General features: G+C 55.0%; 1 protein-coding gene across 2 annotated transcripts in view; it reads left to right on the forward strand.

The window, feature by feature from the left end:
• Positions 1-17,701, forward strand: part of LOC116953195 (protein Niban 2-like) — a 77,768-nt gene continuing 60,067 nt past the window's right edge. For both annotated transcript variants that reach the window (XM_032973151.2, XM_076074825.1), the window contains exon 1: positions 1-539. In XM_032973151.2, the coding sequence (XP_032829042.2) occupies positions 485-539 (55 nt within the window). In that variant the 5' untranslated portion in view covers positions 1-484. The remainder of the gene's footprint in view (positions 540-17,701) is intronic.

Raw genomic sequence — 17,701 nt, forward strand, 5'->3', positions numbered from 1 at the left:
CAGCAGCAGCGGCGGCAGAGCTGAGAGGCAGTCGAGGGAAGTTCGTGGTGGCGTGGCACAACAACTACATCGACATAGCCACCACCACCAACTACCACCACCACGCACACAGCTGCAGCCTGACGAGAAGAGAGAGAGAGAGCGGGCTGCCTCGGCTCGCCACTTGCCCCAACAGGCAGCAGGAGGCAGTCGCCTGTTCGTAATTGTTATTGGGCGGGAGGCGTAATTGTCTTAATTGATTTAGAGGAGGAGTTGATAATTTATTTGGCGCACATAGCTGCTCAGGGCGTGGCTGTTGCCCCCCTCGAGTGGAGTGGTGGTGGTGGTGGGGTTGGTGTTGGTCCTGGTGAAGAGGTGGACGAAGTGCTGGAGAAAGGTTGGCCGGTGGACGAAGTGAAAGGAGGAGGTGGTTGTGAAGAAAGGTGGACTACGAGGTGGACGGAGGAGGTGGTGGTGGCTGGGTAGACGAGTTAGTGGATGAGACATGGGCGACGTGGTCTCATCGCACGTGGACGAGGCGAGGAAGCTGCAGATTAAAGGTGAGAGTGATTGTTATTATTATTCACTTATTTTCCAGAGGGCTCAACAATGAACTACGCAGTCGCCGTTCGCAACGTGTCATTTTTTTAACATCGTGTCCACTTGAAACAAATTTGTTTCGTGTTTGGCGTGTTCTCCCGGTCACGGCTCTTGTCTGCATGAACTTCTTTCGCACCGTACCTAAGCGTAGCTAAATCGGAGGGAGGTGAGGGGCACTGTAACGACGAACCAAGCGCACGCACAAAACTAGTTCTAAAGTAACGAGCTTGTCAGTCTTAGACGATGCTTTATAGGTGAAGTATATGCTCCCTGCGGCTTCCGAATATTGGAAGGAAGAGCGTTCCAGACGGCCAGTGGCAGGTTACGTCACATCCCACGCCCCCACCAAAGACAAAATATCCCACGCCCTTTGTAGCCTTCAACAGACTGTTGGGGCAAGTGCTGTTAGCGATTTGGCAGCACTAATGAAGTCCGGCGCGGCACACGTGTGGCGGTGGTTAGCAACCAGGCACGGACGCCTTTGTCTCCCTTGTGGCGATGTTTACCACACCGCACCGGTTACTTATTTGAGGCTGAGTCGACCTAAGCCCACCAACCACCCCTTCACCAATCCGCACTGACCAGCGTGGGGAAGTATGGTCAAACAACCCTCAATGAGCGACATGGTGTGGAGGATTTTTCGTCCAGCGGTGGATCGAGAATTGCCTGCAACGTATTACGTGTGCAGTGTTTATTTAATAATACACAAATGGCAACCCACTGGAGTATGGGTTGTTTGACCATACTTCACCACTCTGGTATATGTATTTGTGAATATTTATACACGGTATAGTTAGGCGAACTGCTTGATCGATTTAACACGCCGTAGGCTTTCGCGACCAATATTCATAATATAGGTTTTACATTTCTTGGGGGGGGGGGGGTTATATCGCGTCAATATAAATGTGTCGTGAAACCCGCCACCACCCGACACGGCCAATTAGAGGGTTTGTCACGTAAACGGAACGTGCCAAATTGGTGACAAGTACAGCAACAACGGCGGTGTGTTGGAGAGCAAAATCCACAACATTTTACAACCTTGAGCTCGATCGACATTTGCTTTCGTGATGCCCCTTGGCACGCGTGGTTTTTTTTTTTACGCGAGGTTTTAATTTGCGACCCGGTTTACCTTTTTGTTTTGTTAATCCTCGACGACATTTGTGGGCCCACGTTTAACCAACAGCAAATTGCGCAATCTCGACATGCTTTGTCGACCAAGGTTTGGAGCTTTCCGTACCAGAGTTGCGTTTGTGGGTGTGGGTATATATACATACACACGCGCCTTCCCCATGGAAATTGTTTCAGGACGATGGTTCAAAAGGAAACACTTGATCTCACCTATTGAATTTAACGTCACACAAATCTCAACAGCTGCCCCTTCCCCTTGCGTCTCTAACTTCAACGAGATCTCGTCCATTCTAAAAGGCCTTTAATGGGGTTGTCTAACATCTTGCAACTCTTCCTTGGCCACCCGACCACGAAGTAAAATAAAGCGCTCGCACTCGGCACGGTGAATAAAAAGCAGTCCAATGAGTCTCGCCTAACTCGTGTCTTTAACAACAACAACCACCGCCTCTCGGTAACCACGGCAACCCACTTGATCTGCTGTCAATCATCCGTCTTGCCTGTCAAGCGCGCACGTGCTCCGGAGCTCCACCCCTGCCACCTCGGCGACGTCACGTGCAAGGTTTCTGTGAAGACCTTTAATCCGTGCGAGTCGCGAGTGTGTGTGCGTGGGGGGTCTTTGTGAGACTGTGCTCTTCGTATGGGGCGCCGCGGTGGCTAGGAGATGTTAACGACCTCGCCTGGTATACAGGAGGTCGTGGGTTCGATGCCGACCCTGACGCCTACTGGAATTTGAGGTTTGCGTGTCTCTCTCATCATCATCACGGTGGCTAGGAGATGTTAACTACCTCGCCTGGTATACAGGAGGTCGTGGGTTCGATCCCGACCCTGACGCCTGCTGTATATTTGGAGTTTGCGTGTCTCTCTCTCTCATCATCATCACGGTGGCTAGGAGATGTTAACTACCTCCTGGTATACAGGAGGTCGTGGGTTCGATCCCGACCCTGACGCCTGCTGTATATTTGGAATTTGCGGTGTCTCTCTCTCATCATCATCATCACGGTGGCTAGGGGATGTTAACTACCTCTCCTGGTATACAGGAGGTCGTGGGTTCGATCCCGACCCTGACGCCTGCTGTATATTTGGAATTTGCGGTGTCTCTCTCCCCGTGGTCGCGTGGATTTTTCTCCGGGTCCTCCGGTTTTCCCCTCCACGTTTAGAAACGCTCGTTCAGAGGATTTGGCTGCTGCTATAAATTTCCACGCGCTAAGCCAACTTCGTTGAGCTATAAGTTGTGATGGCCAGGTCGCTTCTGAAAAAAAAGCGGTATGGGAGCTCAGTGGGGGTCCTATAGCTACTAAAATAAAAGTTCAGTTTAAGTTTACGGTAGTTTATACGAGTGTGCTGTGTAGGTCTCTATGCGAGTCGTTGAGTCTATGGAGGGTGGGGGGGGCTGTTGGTCTCTCCGTACGAGTCCTCCTGGCTCCCCCTCTGCAAGTTACAGTGCCGTACAGTATTGTGGGTCCACACACCACCGCAGGTCGGGCGATGGGCAACATTTCTTGACATCATCCAGTCGCAGCAACACAACTCGTGGCCCACACGTTGACGTCTCGCTAGCTCGCTCGCTCCCTCCCTCCCTCGCTCGCCTGTCAACCTGCAGCCGAGAACCGGTTTCGACCTTTGATTGAATCTCATCGGCAGGGCGTGGTTCGGCTTGCACCACGCGCCGACCCCAATGAGCTCATGCCACTTGCTGGGGCGTTAGAACGCTTGGCGTGTGTCAAGCTGCCACAACGTGAAAGGGCGTAGTACCGCCGAGTGAGTTCCACCACCTCCCCAACTCCCCCTCCACGCGTTCGAATCATCATCCAGAACCTCATTAAACCCCCATTTTTCACGAGCTCTTAAGCACCGGCATTGTAATGTCACACGTGGGGTGGGGGGGGGGGGGGCGAGGTGTGCGTTGGGACTTATTTCGGCGCCGTGCGTAGTCGGACCAGACCCCCCCCCCGCCCCCCGTGCCCCATTGTAGGGTGCTGGGTTGAAAGGACAACGCAAAGCGGTTCTAAAGGAACGAGTTCGTCAATCCTAGGTTGATGCTTTAAAAGGGTCACCCGCTTCCCAGTGGCTTCCTAAAACCATCGGGAAAGGAGGGGGGTGGGGGGGGGGGAGCGTTCCGGATGGCCGCAGAACGTCACCGTGAAGCGTCGAGCGGTGCCGATTGGGCGTATTTGGCTCGACGATTTGCAAAAAGCCGCCGCCGCTGCTGCTGCGAAGATGACCGGAGATCGCGTGATGACGGTTCATGCTCCTTAACGTGACCTTGCCGTGACCTTGACCTTATTTGTCTGCCGCGTGCGGTGCTCAATTTAATCCGGAACGCTCTGGAACAAATTGTTCTGTCACGCAGCATCCGTCTCCCCGGCGCCTCTCGCTGCTGTCCTCGTGTCACCGCGGTGCCGTGAGCGGTGGTTGTTAAGGGTGCTACAGGCTGCTGCTGTTGCCTGTTACAGGCTAACGTCGGTGGTGGCGGCGGGGGGCAATATCTCAACCGATCGTGGGCGCGTCCCTCCACCCCCCCCCTCCCCGTGTCATGGGTTAGGTCGATTCGGCTTGCCATGAAAGTTCCCTGTCGTGGGCATGGTACACCAAACACACTTGGGGGAGACAAAGGCGGGCCCGGATTTTCGTTGCCTCCCGCACCACAACAGACCCCGGCGCACGTGGCAACGCTGTGATCGCTTAATAGGTGCTCGCTAACAGCACTGGGGCGTGCGGTGGGGTGGGGGTGGTGGTAGTAGTGAGATCTTCCCCAGTGGACATGCAACGCTGACGCGAACGTGGCTGGGTACGGTCGAACAGGATTTGTGAAGCTCTGGCGGCCACCCAGCTACACTCTGGTGCAGTGCCGGATTATATCCTAGTAGCTACACAAGTAGCTACACGTGTAGTAGCTACATGTGTAGTAGCTGCATAATGCTACGGGAGCCCCGCAATTTCAAGGGCCCCGCGCTAAATGTGTTCAAGCTATCAATTCCGGTTCGTTGATGCTGCACTTGCTCTATTACTATAGTACTATACCGCCTTAAAACTTTAATGAACGACTGGGTGTTTAAGGTTAGCGATTTGTCGTATTATCTGGCTGTATAGCAAATTTAAAGTTACTTCACTGTGCAAGTTAAATATTTGTGTGTGTTTTTTATTTAGGGCCCCTTTATAACAACAATATGCTACAGGCCCCGCGCACGAGCTTAATATGGCACTGCTCCAGTGGCTTTGCTGAGTGGTCCGTGGTGGGGGGGTTCTCGGCGGCAGTGTTCCTGACCGTGGTGGTTAATAAGTAAAGGATTTATGTCATCGGCGGTTGTGCGTGGGCAGGCGATTGTGGGCCCTAATTGCACTGTATACGGGCCGGGGAGCAATTGTCTAAAAGAGAGAGTTTAACTTTGTTGTTATTATTGTTTTAGAGAGAGAGAGGGCTGCCAAAGTCGGGGGCAGGGGTGGGGTGGTTGGCGCAATTCTGAAATGTCCAACTATTTATGAAATTAGACATTTTAAAAACAAACTGCAATGCATTTTCCCTGGTAAGTGGTCGGGACAGTATAACTCCTTCTCTAATCCGCGATCTAAATTACCCATAACTCCTGTTATCCAACACAGGGGGTTTCACGGACCCTACAGCTATCTTCTGGGTTCTTTCGGTAAAGTCACGTAGAATGGAGATAAAATAATAAAAATAATAACAACAGAATAAAAATCTCACGACTACACAAGTAGTAGCCTTCCAACTTAGTAGCCTTCCTGCTTGTGTTGTGGCCGAAACGTCGTGAGAATTTTATTCTATTATTATTTGTATTATTGTATCTACATTCTACGTTACTTTACCGAAAGAACCCAGAAGATGAATCCCTGCAGTCACGAAGGCTTTAAATCGAAACCTACAGTTATCGTCCGCTGCCCCCCCTATTTCCTCCTGTTATCCGTGATTTTACGCATAAAGTGCCAGTGTAGCAAAGGCAGCTTCCGAACACCCATAGGGGGAGGAAGTCGCGTGGTTAACCCTCTTATTATCCGTGGGTTACAGCCGCGGGTAACTCACGTTGCGTCGTCGCTACGAGCCTCAAATCCCTCCCCGAAAAGCGTTGTGCTCAGCGTCATCGACGCAGCAATGGCAGTCTGTGCAAACGCCTGGCCACGTGTGAACTATCTTCACCCTGCGGCCGCGAATCCGCGGCGTTAACCACCGTGGCGCTTGCGAGAATTTCACGGCTGCCTCTGCCCGCCGCCCCCCCCCCCCGTGTGGGGCCGTCCACACCCAGGTTGGAGGAAGCACCTGGGCCACGTCAGACGGAGCACGTGGCGTGGTTTAATTTTTTTTTATGTATTCGCCACCGCGTCAACGCCCATGGCCCCAGCACCAAGGGTCTGCAAACTTTGCGGCTCTAAAGCCGCGTACTAAACACTTTTTAATTTTGACTGAAAACTTTCGTGACTGCAGGAATTCATATTCACAATTTTTATATATATATATTTTTTTAAAATTTTTTTACTGTACCAGGTAAGGCCCCACTGAGCTATGTAGCTATTTTTTCAGACACGACCCTGGCCATCGCAAATGATGACTGAATGAGGTGGCGTCTTATCGTCGCGTGGAGATTTATAGCAGCCACAAATACTCTTAAACGCGTGATATTAATTCTAAAGTTGGAGGGAGGAAAAAGCGGAGGCCCCGGAGAAAAATCCATGCGACCACGGGGAGAGGGAGAGACACGCAAACTCCAAATATACAGCAGCAGGCGTCAGGGTTTGGATCGAACCCACGACCACCTGTATACCAGGTGAGGTAGTTAACATCTCCTAGCCACCGTGATGATGATGAGAGAGAGACACGCAAACTCCAAATATACAGCAGGCGTCAGGGTCGGGATCGAACCCAGGTCCTCCTGTATACCAGGCGAGGTAGTTAACATCTCTTAGCCACTGTGATGATGATGAGAGAGAGACACGCAAACTCCAAATATACAGCAGGCGTCAGGGTCTGGATCGAACCCACGATCTCCTTATACCAGGCGAGGTAGTTAACATCTCCCAGCCACCGTTGGATTAGTAAAGGACATTCTGGCGTTCAGTCATGATTCGTATTTAGATTTATTTGGGGGGGGGGGGGGGGGGCGCCGGTAAATGATCCGGCCAAATTCGTACCATTTTACGAAGCCGCCGCCGCCACCACTATCGCCAGCTCCACCACAGCCCGGCGTAGCCAAAACGACTTGCACCGGCCACGTGTACGTGCCGCTGTGACGCAGCGCCAGTCGCTGTTTTTGGTTTCGCTCAACCCGCGTGAGTTTGTTTCGCGGAGTTGGCTGCGGGGTGACAAAAAAATTCCCAGCACGTTCGCGGGTCGTGCGGAAACTCGTCGTCGTTGTCGTCGTTGTCGTCATCGTTGTCGTTTTCTCACACGCCAAACGGATGAGAGAGGAAGACGTACAAACACTCGCCGATTTTGGTTAGGGGAAACCATCTCGATATGTAGAGAACTGCAGAGCAATTGTTTGGTGCTCGCTCACCGCGTGGCTGCCTTCCCAACTCGTGTCCGCGATTCCTCGGATGCGATTTGCATGAACGACGACGCGCAAATAGATAACATTAATCGTGAGATGATGTGTATTTTTTTTGTTCAAAGCGGAGTGTCGTGGTGGTGTTTGTGTGGCGGGGGGAGCGGTAGTGTAGCGGTTCGGTGCACTAAGAACCCGGCGACCCGAGTTCAATTCCCGCTCACGGCCAACGCCAGGTGACGATTATATTTATCTGAGCCGGTCCTGGGCCTCCCCTAGGTCGACTCGGCCTCAGTACCTGGTGCGGTGTGTAGTAAACATCGCCGCTGGGGAGACAAAGGTGGCCGGGCGTGATGCTGGCCACCCACCCCCCCGTGTGCCGTGCCGCTCTTCATAGGTGCTCGCTAACAACACTTGCCCCAACAGTCTGTTAAGGCTATACAGGGGATCTTTGTCTTTGTAGCAGCGAGCCTGCCCAGCCATCAGTCCGGTGACCATGTATCCACACGCGGCCCTGTTGTGTAAATCCACTGCTGGATGAATGAGCGCCTCCTCGCGGTGTGACGTGTGGTGGTCGCGTGCGAATCGCTGTCCTGCTCATTGTTGGGTGGGGGGGTCAGTAAAGGCAGAGGCAGCGGAGTTTCAAATTTCACGCTTCAAGTTTATTTTGTTTTAACCAGGGGAGAACTCGAGATGTCGGGGGTGGGATCAATCCCGTAGACGTGGGTGCAATAGTAGAGCACAACATTGGATAGTGTTGTTGTGCTGCCACACAATGTACCCCCCCCTGCCGCAGTACCCTGTAAACAAACGTGTTTGCGCATGACAACAAACAATAACAACAATGTTTATTTTACCAGGTAAGGGCCCACTGAGCTATGTAGTTATTTCGGAAGCGACCTGGCTGTCGCAAATAAGAGCTCAACGAAGTGGCTTATCATCACGCGGAAACGCACATTGCAGTCAAATACTCTCAACGCGTGATGTTGATTTTCTAAATGTGTAGAAAAAAATCCATACCACCACAGGGAGAGAGAGAGACGCCGCAAACTCCAAATACGCAGGCCTTCGTCATGGTCGAGATCGAGTCCACGACCTCCTGCACACCAGGCGAGGGAGTTAACATCCCCCTAGCTGCCGCTGTCGGCCCCACCAGGCTCAACCCTTGCTTGGCTTCTGCCGAGATCGGATGGGGGTGACCCACTCCTCCGGCCGACTTCTTTTGATTGCAGGTCCCCCCCCCCCCCACAAAGCTTTTGTGGTTCATTGGCTCCGGGTTAGTCATCGCTACCGCGTGACTCGCCATAAGTCCCACAACTCGGCCAAACTCTCTCGTTATGGGCAACGCCAACAGCACCGGAAGTGGCTGCGTTACCAACCCCGGACTAACCAGCGTGGTGAAGTATGGTCAAACGTACCGCTCGCGTCCGACCCAGAGCACGCGCGCGCGCGGGGGGAGGGGGCGGCGGGGGTGCGCTTTCATCCGGCAGCGGAGCGACGTGAAAGGGGCCTGTAGCTGGAGAGAGACTCCGTCGGGGGTAAATGCTTGGCTGCCAGGATCTTGAATCTGTCTTTGTTCTCGCAAAGAGCAAAAATTAAATAATAAAAATGCGATGCAAAGAAGAGCGGTCAAACTGCGCGGTGGGGGTTGGGGTGGCGTGTTGGGGATGAGTCAGGGTTGACTGTGAGGAACACGTGTTGTGTGTGCGCGTGTGGGGAGCGGTGGTGTAGTGGTTAGCGCTACGCTGCGCTACGAACCCGGCTACCCGGGTTCGATTCCCGCTCACGGCTAACACCCGATGACGATTATCTGAACCGGTCCTCGGCCTCCCCTAGGTCGACTCGGCCTCAAATGAGTACCCGGTGTGGTGTGTAAACATCGCCACTGGGGAGACAAAGACGGCCGGGCGCGGTGCTGGAACGCCCACACCTCCCCCCCTCCCCCTCCCGTGTGTGCGACGGTGCCGGCCTTCGTAGCCACAGCTACTCGCTAGCAGCACTTGCCCCCCCCCCAAACAGCCTGTCGAGGCTATACGGGGGGGGGGGGACTTTGCCTTTGTGGTTGCGTGTGGCTAAGGGGCTGGGGCTGAGAGACTTCGCAAAAAAATCCCAGCAGAACCCCCCCCCCGGGATACATGCTGAGGACAACTCCTCCGCTCCGTGTGCGGTGGGAAGAATTCTTCCAAACATCTTTTGAGAAAGTTTGTTTTTTGTAGAGCAAGAGTGGTGACTGTGGGGGTTGGGGGGGGGGTGGTGGTGGTGGTTGTAGAGTGGTTGAGAAGATACGTAGTGTAGAGTGGTGGTGGTTGTGGAGCGGTTGAGAGGGTACGTGGTGTAGAGTGGTGGTGGTGGAGCGGTTGAGAGGGTACGTGGTGTAGAATGGTGGTGGCGATGGTTGAGAGGGTACGTGGTGTAGAGTGGTGGTGGAGCGGTTGAGAGGGTACGTGGTGTAGAGTGGTGGTGATGGTTGAGAGGGTACGTGGTGGTGGTGGAGCGGGTGAGAGGGTACGTGGTGTTGAGTGGTGGTGGTGGTTGTGATGGTGGTAGGGAGAGAAAGTCGTTGTGCGGTTGGGGAGCTATTTGGTGTAAAGCGAGCGGCGGCGGTGGTGGTGTTGTTGGTCGTGGTCGGCGTGAGTGGAATTCTGGAAACAATCACGCAGCCGTTTCCCGTTATGCGTGCTGTTAACTTGCTTCCTGTCAAAGTTACAACAGCGGAGGCCAGGTCCGCTGCTCCGCGCAGACGCTGCCCGGATGAGCGGTTCGCGCTAACGAGGATTTCACAGTCTCGAGACGCGTGCGTGCGATCCAAAATGGGCGAGCGACGCATTCGGTCTTCGCAGCGCCCGCGACCCCGCCGGCCCGAGGTCGATTTTCCCCGCTCGCGACCGATGACGGTTGGCGGATGTTTGTGACCCGTGCTGGGCCCTCCGCCGGGCCGACTCGGCCTGAAACGAGGAACCTGGTGCGGTTTGTTGTCGCGAACATCAACACTCGGGAGAAGAAGGCGGCCGGGCGTGATGCCGGGCGTTGACGGCCGGCCAGCGATCCCTCGTAGGTGCTCGCTAACGGCACTTGCCCCGACAACCTGTGAAAGGCTATGCGGGTGATCTTTATCTTTTTTTTGTGTTCATTCATTAGCCCATGGCGGTTTTGGCAGTGCTTGTTATACGTGGATTATATACCCGTGATCTCCACGGGTTCGAAGTTGGGGTTAGATTTATTTTTTTGCAACGAGACAATGGTGGCGTATGTCGCGTGTTCGTGTGACCATATCTCCAAACGTCTTTTCACTTTATAGAGTCGGTGATATGTCTTCGAGTTTAGGTATCTGTGGATATATGGGTCTCTATATAAGTCTGTCTGTCCCTAATGTGAGTCTATGGATCTCTCCGAGTATATGGGCCTCTGCGTGATTATACTGGTCTGTGTTTGGGTGTGGCAATGTGAGTTTGAGTCTGTTTGGCGGAGTCTGTGTGAGTCAGCAGATCTGTATGTGCGATCTGCATCTCTGTATGAGTCTGCGTGTGAATACTGTAGCGGTTAGCGCACTGCGCTCCGAAACCTGGCGACCCGAGTTCGATTCCCGCTCATGGCCAACACCAGGTGACGGTTATCTGAATTGGTCCTGGGCCTCCCCAAGGTAAACTTGGCCTCAAATAAGTACCTGGTACGGGGTGTAAAAAAAATATTGCCACTGGGGAGACAAAGGCGGCCGTGCGTGGTGCTGGCCTCCCACCCCCTCGTGTGCCGTGCCGGCTTTCATAGGTGCTCGCTAAACAGCACGTGCCCCTACAGTCTGTTGACACTATACGTGGGACCTTTGTGTGTGTGTCAATTAATCTGTGTGTATCTGGGTCAATTAATCTGTGTGTATCTGGGTCTCCGAGTTCCATGGGTCTGTGTGTGTGGGTATCTGGGTCACCGAGTCTCATGGGGGGGGGGGGAGGGGACCCCCGAGGACCCCCCCCATGCGAGTCTAAGGGGTCGCTGCATGAATCCGTGGGCCTCGTTTGGGCGTCGGTAACAATGCAACGTGTATTTCCGTCGCATGCAAACGGTGACCCCCGTATCTCGAGTCGCGCGCTGCGGAGAAATTGCGGACCGGCGTTTGTTTTGTAGATGGGGGGGGTGGGCGGTCGGCCAGTAGGCCGTAAAGTGTTGGCATTTTTTTGTGCTGTTGGTCATCGTGGAGGTGGGGTTTCAAACCTGTCAACCCCTTACCAGTGCCCTACCTTTTTGCAGACCAATTCAGATATTATTGGTCACCCCCTGCCCCTTACAAATCTCACCCTTGAGCTGAAATCTCAATTTCCCCATTCTAGTCTGGGTTGACAGGTTTTGGATTTCCACTGCTATGGGATCCTGGCTGTCATCGGCGACGAGCGACCGCTCCCAACACTGCCACGCTCGTGTGAGCGTGGAGACGGACTTCTAAATGTAAATTTTAAAAAAATTTACCCCAAAATGCGAATTTTCACGCGACCCTTCACGTGGGAGACGCGTTGAGCCGCGACCCCTGAGGTTCGATTCTAGGCCGTGGTCTGTAAACGTCGTTGCTTTTGCGACCTTCACCTGGGAGCCGCTAGCCGTGTTGCACCTCGAGCCAGAGTTCGATTCCCAGGCCGTGGTCTGTTGTCAACGTCGTTTGGCTGGGAGAAATGTCGCGGACCGGTTGTGACCCGGAGTACTTTTCTTTTCACGATCACTGCGACCTCTACGCTTCTCTACCCAGGGAAAACTTTTACGGATTTATTTTTTTCTCAAGACTCCTGTTCAGGAGGGTCTTGCCGGTTTTTTTTCACAGTCGTGTTGTTTTGCGATGTCGCCCCTGTCGCTGCGGTGTGCTGTACGTGATCGCCGAATTTAAGTATTGTGCGGGTGTAATTTGTGAGCCATTGGGATGTTTGGTCAATACCGGTTCTATTGTATATGGGGGTTTGTTTTCTTACCTTAACTATGGGAGGAAACCGGAGAACCCTGAGGAAGCTCACGCAGAACAGGGGGGAGGGGTAGGGGTGGGTGGGACATGATATACAAACTCCACACACAGGAGAGGGAGAGAGGCGCCAGAGTCGGGAGTCGAACCTGGTGAAAACGTTGCTTGCGAAGGCGCGAACCGCGGCTGGTTCCCTCCGATGCGGCAACTAACATCGGACCGCCCGGGAGGGAACGTTGCAAAAGTTTTCCCCTCCCCCCCCAACAAACCCCTCTCCTCGTCGTTTTATTTTTGCGCAACGAGGGGGAGGAGGAGGGGGGAAAATAACGACGACGACGACTGTCTCCGTGCGCTGCGCAATGACACAACGCCTCCTCGCGTTTCTCAACTCGTCCGCATCTCTTCACCCCCTCCCTCCCCCCCCCCCCCCGTGGATTTTTTTTCGTTTGGGTCCTCCTCCTCCTCCTGTTGTTGTTGTTGCTGATTTTGTTGTTTTTCCCTCCACTGCACGCTGAGAATCGACGCGCCACGCTGTAAATCCCCGCACGTGATGATGATGATGATGATCGTGATGAGCCAATTCGTTTGGCTGTCAATTTGTGGCCAGGTCGCTTCTGAAAAAGAGCAGCTACGTGGCTCAGGTGGTGTGGGCCTTACGAAGTAAATAAAAAAATCGTAAAAAAATGTTGGTTTAAGAATCTGAATATTTATTTATTTTGCAGGAGGAATCCGATGAGCTATAAAGCTCTTTTTTCTCTCACAGACGTCCAGTAGGGGCACGGGGTCAGAGCGTTGCAACAACAAACAATACCAAAAAACACGATAGTCTGCAAAGTACAAGTAAGGTAAACAAATCGCCCAAACAAATAAAACCTAAACCATCCCCGTCCTACGAGCCGAAGTGCACAGATGTATTAACTTAATTTTTCAGAAGCGACCTGGCCACAAACGGCAATGTGGCTTATGCCGTGGAAATTTATAGCAGCAAAATTGTTATCTAAATAATCTCGATGCATGTTTTTTTTGTTAAACGTGGAGGGGAAAAAACCTGGAAGACCCGCAGGGTGAAAAAAATAAATCCACGCGACCACGGGGCAAGAGACATGCAAACTCCAAATACGCAGGTTGCCATACTTGTATGTTGAACTTCTTTCGTACCGTACGTAGCCAACCGTGCTAATCGGAGGTGCGGGGAGTAGGGGGGCGGACAAACTAAACAACAAGAAGCAGTTCTCAAAGAAATGAACCCGGTGGCGACCCGATGTTCGATTCCCGCTCCACGGCCACTACCAACACCAGCGGTGACGAGTATCTGAACCGGTCCGGGGCCGCCCCTAGGTCGACTCGGCCTCAAATGCGTAGCCGGTGCGATGTGTGTGTACGTCGCCACCGGGGAGACAGGAGGCTGCCCGGGCGTGGTGCTGGCAACACCAACCACCTCGTTCGTCCGTGCCGATCTTCATAGGCGCTCGCTAACACCATTTGCTCCCCGGCAGTCTGTGGGCTTATACGGTGGTGGTGGTGGGGGCGGGGGAGGGTTGATGGGCGCTTTTGTCTTTGTGGTGCGTGAATTGCTGTAGTTTCGCGTTTAATTGAGCGTGTGATCGACGGATGTCCTGAACCGAATCGGCAAATGGGGAAAAAAATAAATCCACCCACCCACTACCACCACGACCACCAACCACCGTGGCGAATTTGAATGGATTCTCCCCCGATTTGAGAAATTGGTTAGAAACTCTTTTTCCAATTATCCACGCTTCGTTGCGGCCCAGATTGACGGCTGTTGCAAGTGGGGAAAAAAAAAATGGGCCGACGACCGCCTGGAAAGGGCCCGAGAGCGACTGCCATTGAGCTGTTGCAGACACGGGGGGGGGGGAGCGGGGGGGGGAGCGGGGGGGGGGAGCGGGGGGGGGACGAGAGCGACGACGACACCGTCCAGACGTCCAAGCGCGAGTGAAGTGGACGGCGCGGAGAGGTCATCGTCACGGCTTAACGTCCCTTGCCACTCGCGGTGTTAACTGGGGTGGGGCCGCTGGATTCGAACCACGAAAGCTGCCCCCCAACCCCGCGCCCCCCCCCCCGACCTTTCTAGAAACGTTCGACCGCTCTCGGCCGTTGGCGGATTCATTTGCGTCTCTCTCTCTCTCTCCCGCCGTGTCGTGGGGCTTTGCCGTCGCGCGCGAGCGACGTTCGGCGGCCATGCGGCATCCCGTCTGCTCGCCCCCACGTGCCCCCGGGGTGTCGGGGGGGGGGGGGAACGAAACATCGGACGACGGCGGAGAAGCTGCGTGGCGGTCGCGGCGAAGTAGAACGGCGAGAACCTCCCATGCGGTTGTTGCGTTTCTTCGGCCACACGGTGGTTGGGTGGGTGGGAGAGAGGCCCCTTGCGTGGTGGTGGTGGTAGAGGAGGTTTTGGGGTAAGTACACCGCATTCCTGGCGCATTTTTGGCGAGGAGGTGGAGGAGGAGTTGGTGGGTGGGTGGGTGGGGGGTGGGGTGGGTGGTGGGGTGGGTGGTGGAGGCAAGAGTGGGTGGAGTTGTTGATGGTCGAAGAAGACGAAGGAGGCGGCATACATCTTCACTGGGTTCCCTTGAGGGGAAATGTGTGTGAGGAATGCTTGCTCTGGGGGTGTGTGTGTGTGTGTGCGCGTGTGGAGTGCGCTTGGGCGCGTTTTAGTTGGTGGGGGAGCGGTGGCGCAGCGGTGGGGGCGATGCGCTCCGGACTTGGAGGACCCCCGAGGTTCGATTCCGGCTCGCGGCGCAACATCGGTGGCGATTTTTTTCAGAACCGGTCCCGGGCTCCCCCTCCCTCCCTCCCTCCCAATGAGTACCTGGTACGGTGCCGTAGTAAACGTCGGCGCTGGGGAGACAAAGGCGGCCGGGCGTGGCCCCTGTCACACCCCACCCCCTTCCCCCCCCCGTCGTGTGCCGACCTTCGTAGGTGCGACTCGACTCACTTGACCGCACTTGTCCCCCAACAGTCTGTTAGTAGAGGCTACCCGGAGGGGGGGGGGGCACGGTGGGGAACCTTTGTCAATGTTGAGTACGCACGCGCGCGTGTCACTCGATCTCTTTTTAGAGGGAGCTTTTCGGGGGGCTGGGGGGGGGGCGGTGTTTCGCCATTGTGTGGTGTGCAATAAACAAGCACTTGGGTCAGATCCCCCCCCTCCTCCCCCCCCCCCCCCCCCAGAGCAGAGTAAACCTTTAAGCCAGTGGCTTGCGTGAAGAATGAATTGTGAGCTTTTGTTTTTGGCGAATTCTGAAGTTTCGTCTGCGTGCACCGCGTAGGGGAGCGGTGGCGCAGCGGTCAGCGGTCAGCGCTGCGCTACGAACCCGGCGATCGGAGTGTCGATTCCTCGCTCGCGGCCAACGCCGGTGACGATTATCTGAACCGGTCCCGGGGCCTCCCCTAGGTCGACTCGGCCTCAAATGAGTACCCGGTGCGATGTGTAAAAAAACATCGCCGCTGGGGAGACGAAGGCGGCCGGGCGTGGTTGCTGGCCGCCCACCCCCTCGTGTGCCGTGCCGGCCTTTATAGGTGCTCGCTAACAGCACTTGCCCCAACAGTCTGTTAAGGCTACACGGGGGGGGGGAGGGGAGGGGGGAGTTGTGCCCATGTGGTTACGCTGCGCGTACACGCGGGGGTTGGTGGATCGCTGCGAGACTGGCAGCTCGCGGGGGGCGTTTTTTTTACTGGAAGCTGTGGATGGAGAGGCGCGTGGCGGTGACTGCTTGCGACGGAGCGGCGGTCGCAAGCGGTGTGGTGTTTGAAGAAGCGTGCCCCCCCCCCCTTTTTTTAGAGAGTTGGGGAACGTCCGCTGCGGAGACTGAGCGATTTGGATTCGGATCGTACGCGGGAGCCCGGGTGGATCGTTACATCGTAAGGGGGGGCGGGCGGGAGGGGGTACGAGCCACGGCTTTTTAAAATCGGGGCGGTGGGTGGGGGTTGCGTAAGATAATCCATCGTCGAACTGCACTTTTATCGCACGTCTTTGCCCGCCCCCCCCGCCCGCGTGGTGAAGTATGGTCAAATAACCCCCCGAAAGCACGGCGTGCCGGAGGGCCCCCCCCCCCTCGCTCTGAAAGCGGCTTGACGAGGGAGGGGTTGGTGGGTGTTGTTGGGCGTGTGCGTGTAGGATGATGATGATTGATGATGATGGGTGGTGTACAGTACTCCTACTTATTTTCTCCCACATGGCATTCACTGCCGAGGTAGCAAGTCGACCCCCCCTCCCCACCACCCCCCTCCACCCCCCCACCCCCCCCCCCCGTTTCTGCAACTGCTCAATAGCAGATTCCCCCGACTGGCCCGATCTGTGATGTTGCAGCAGCAGCAGCAGCAGCAGCTTCTTCTCGTCATCTGATAAAGTCCCTTTCGTGACTCTCTTGCCCCAGGGGCCCCCACTGTTACACCACAGACACCGACCACCAGACGAGATGGGCACGTTATCTGATAAAGCCACCACACCCCTCCCCCCCCCCCCGAACAACTTACCACACACACACTCACACACGTGCGTGTGTGTGCGCGTGCACATTCATCGCTTATTTCGCGATGACCACCGGATTTGGGTGGTTATTGTTTTGTCCTTTTACTGGAATCTGTGACCGCTCTGTGCGGTCGTGCGTGCGTGCGTGTCTGTGAGCGTGCAGGGAGCGGTAGTGTAGCGGGTAGCGCGCTGCGCTATGAACCCGGCGACCCGGGTTCGATTCCCGCTCACGGCCAACACCGGTGACGATTATCTGAACCGGTCCTGGGCCTCCCCTAGGTCGACTCAGCCCGAAATGAGTACCTGGTGCGGTGTGTAAACATCACCACTGGGGAGACAAAGGTGGTCGGGCGTGGTGCTGGTCACCCACTCCCTCGTGTACCGTTCCGGCCTTCATAGGTGCTCGCTAACAGCACTTGCCCCTGCAGTCTGTTAAGTCTATATGGGGGATCTTTGTCTTTTGTTTGCGTGTTTTTGTGCATGGGGGGGGTGGGGGTGCAGCTGTTGGCGCACAGTGCTACGAAGCCGTCCCGCCGGAGTTCGATGCCTGCTCTCGGCCACCAACAACCCGGTGGCGATTATCTGAACCAGTAGGTTGAAGGCTATACGGGGGGAACCTCTGCCTTGTCTTTATGTGCAAGCGGGAGCGGGTAGCGTAGTTCGTAGCGCACACCGCGCTACGAACCTGGCCACCCGAGGTGCGATTCCCGCTCGCGGCCACCAACAACCCGGTGACGATTATCTGAACCGGTCCTGGGTCTCGTCTAGGTCGACTCTGCCTTGAAAAATGAGTATCCGGTCTTGTCGGATATTCGGGGATATACGTTTTCATGTAAGTGCCGGTGGGAGGGCGGGGGGGTCAGGGAGAGGCAGGAAGGGAAGGATATGGCCGTCAGATTATTTTGGCTCCTCTGCTCTGCGAATGTTATGGGTTAGCCCCGTCTGTGCCCGTATCGCCTTTTATTTGGATGGAATTATTTTTGTGTGTGACCCAATTGCGTCTTCTTCGAGCGACGCGTGGGTGGGTGGTGCACAAAGAGCGTGTTTTAAACACCTATTTATTATTTATTTAAA

This window comes from Petromyzon marinus, chromosome 50 (assembly GCF_048934315.1).
Source record: "Petromyzon marinus isolate PM22_M1 ecotype Great Lakes invasive population chromosome 50, UKy_Petmar_22M1.pri1.0, whole genome shotgun sequence".
Taxonomy (NCBI): Eukaryota; Metazoa; Chordata; class Hyperoartia; order Petromyzontiformes; family Petromyzontidae; genus Petromyzon; species Petromyzon marinus.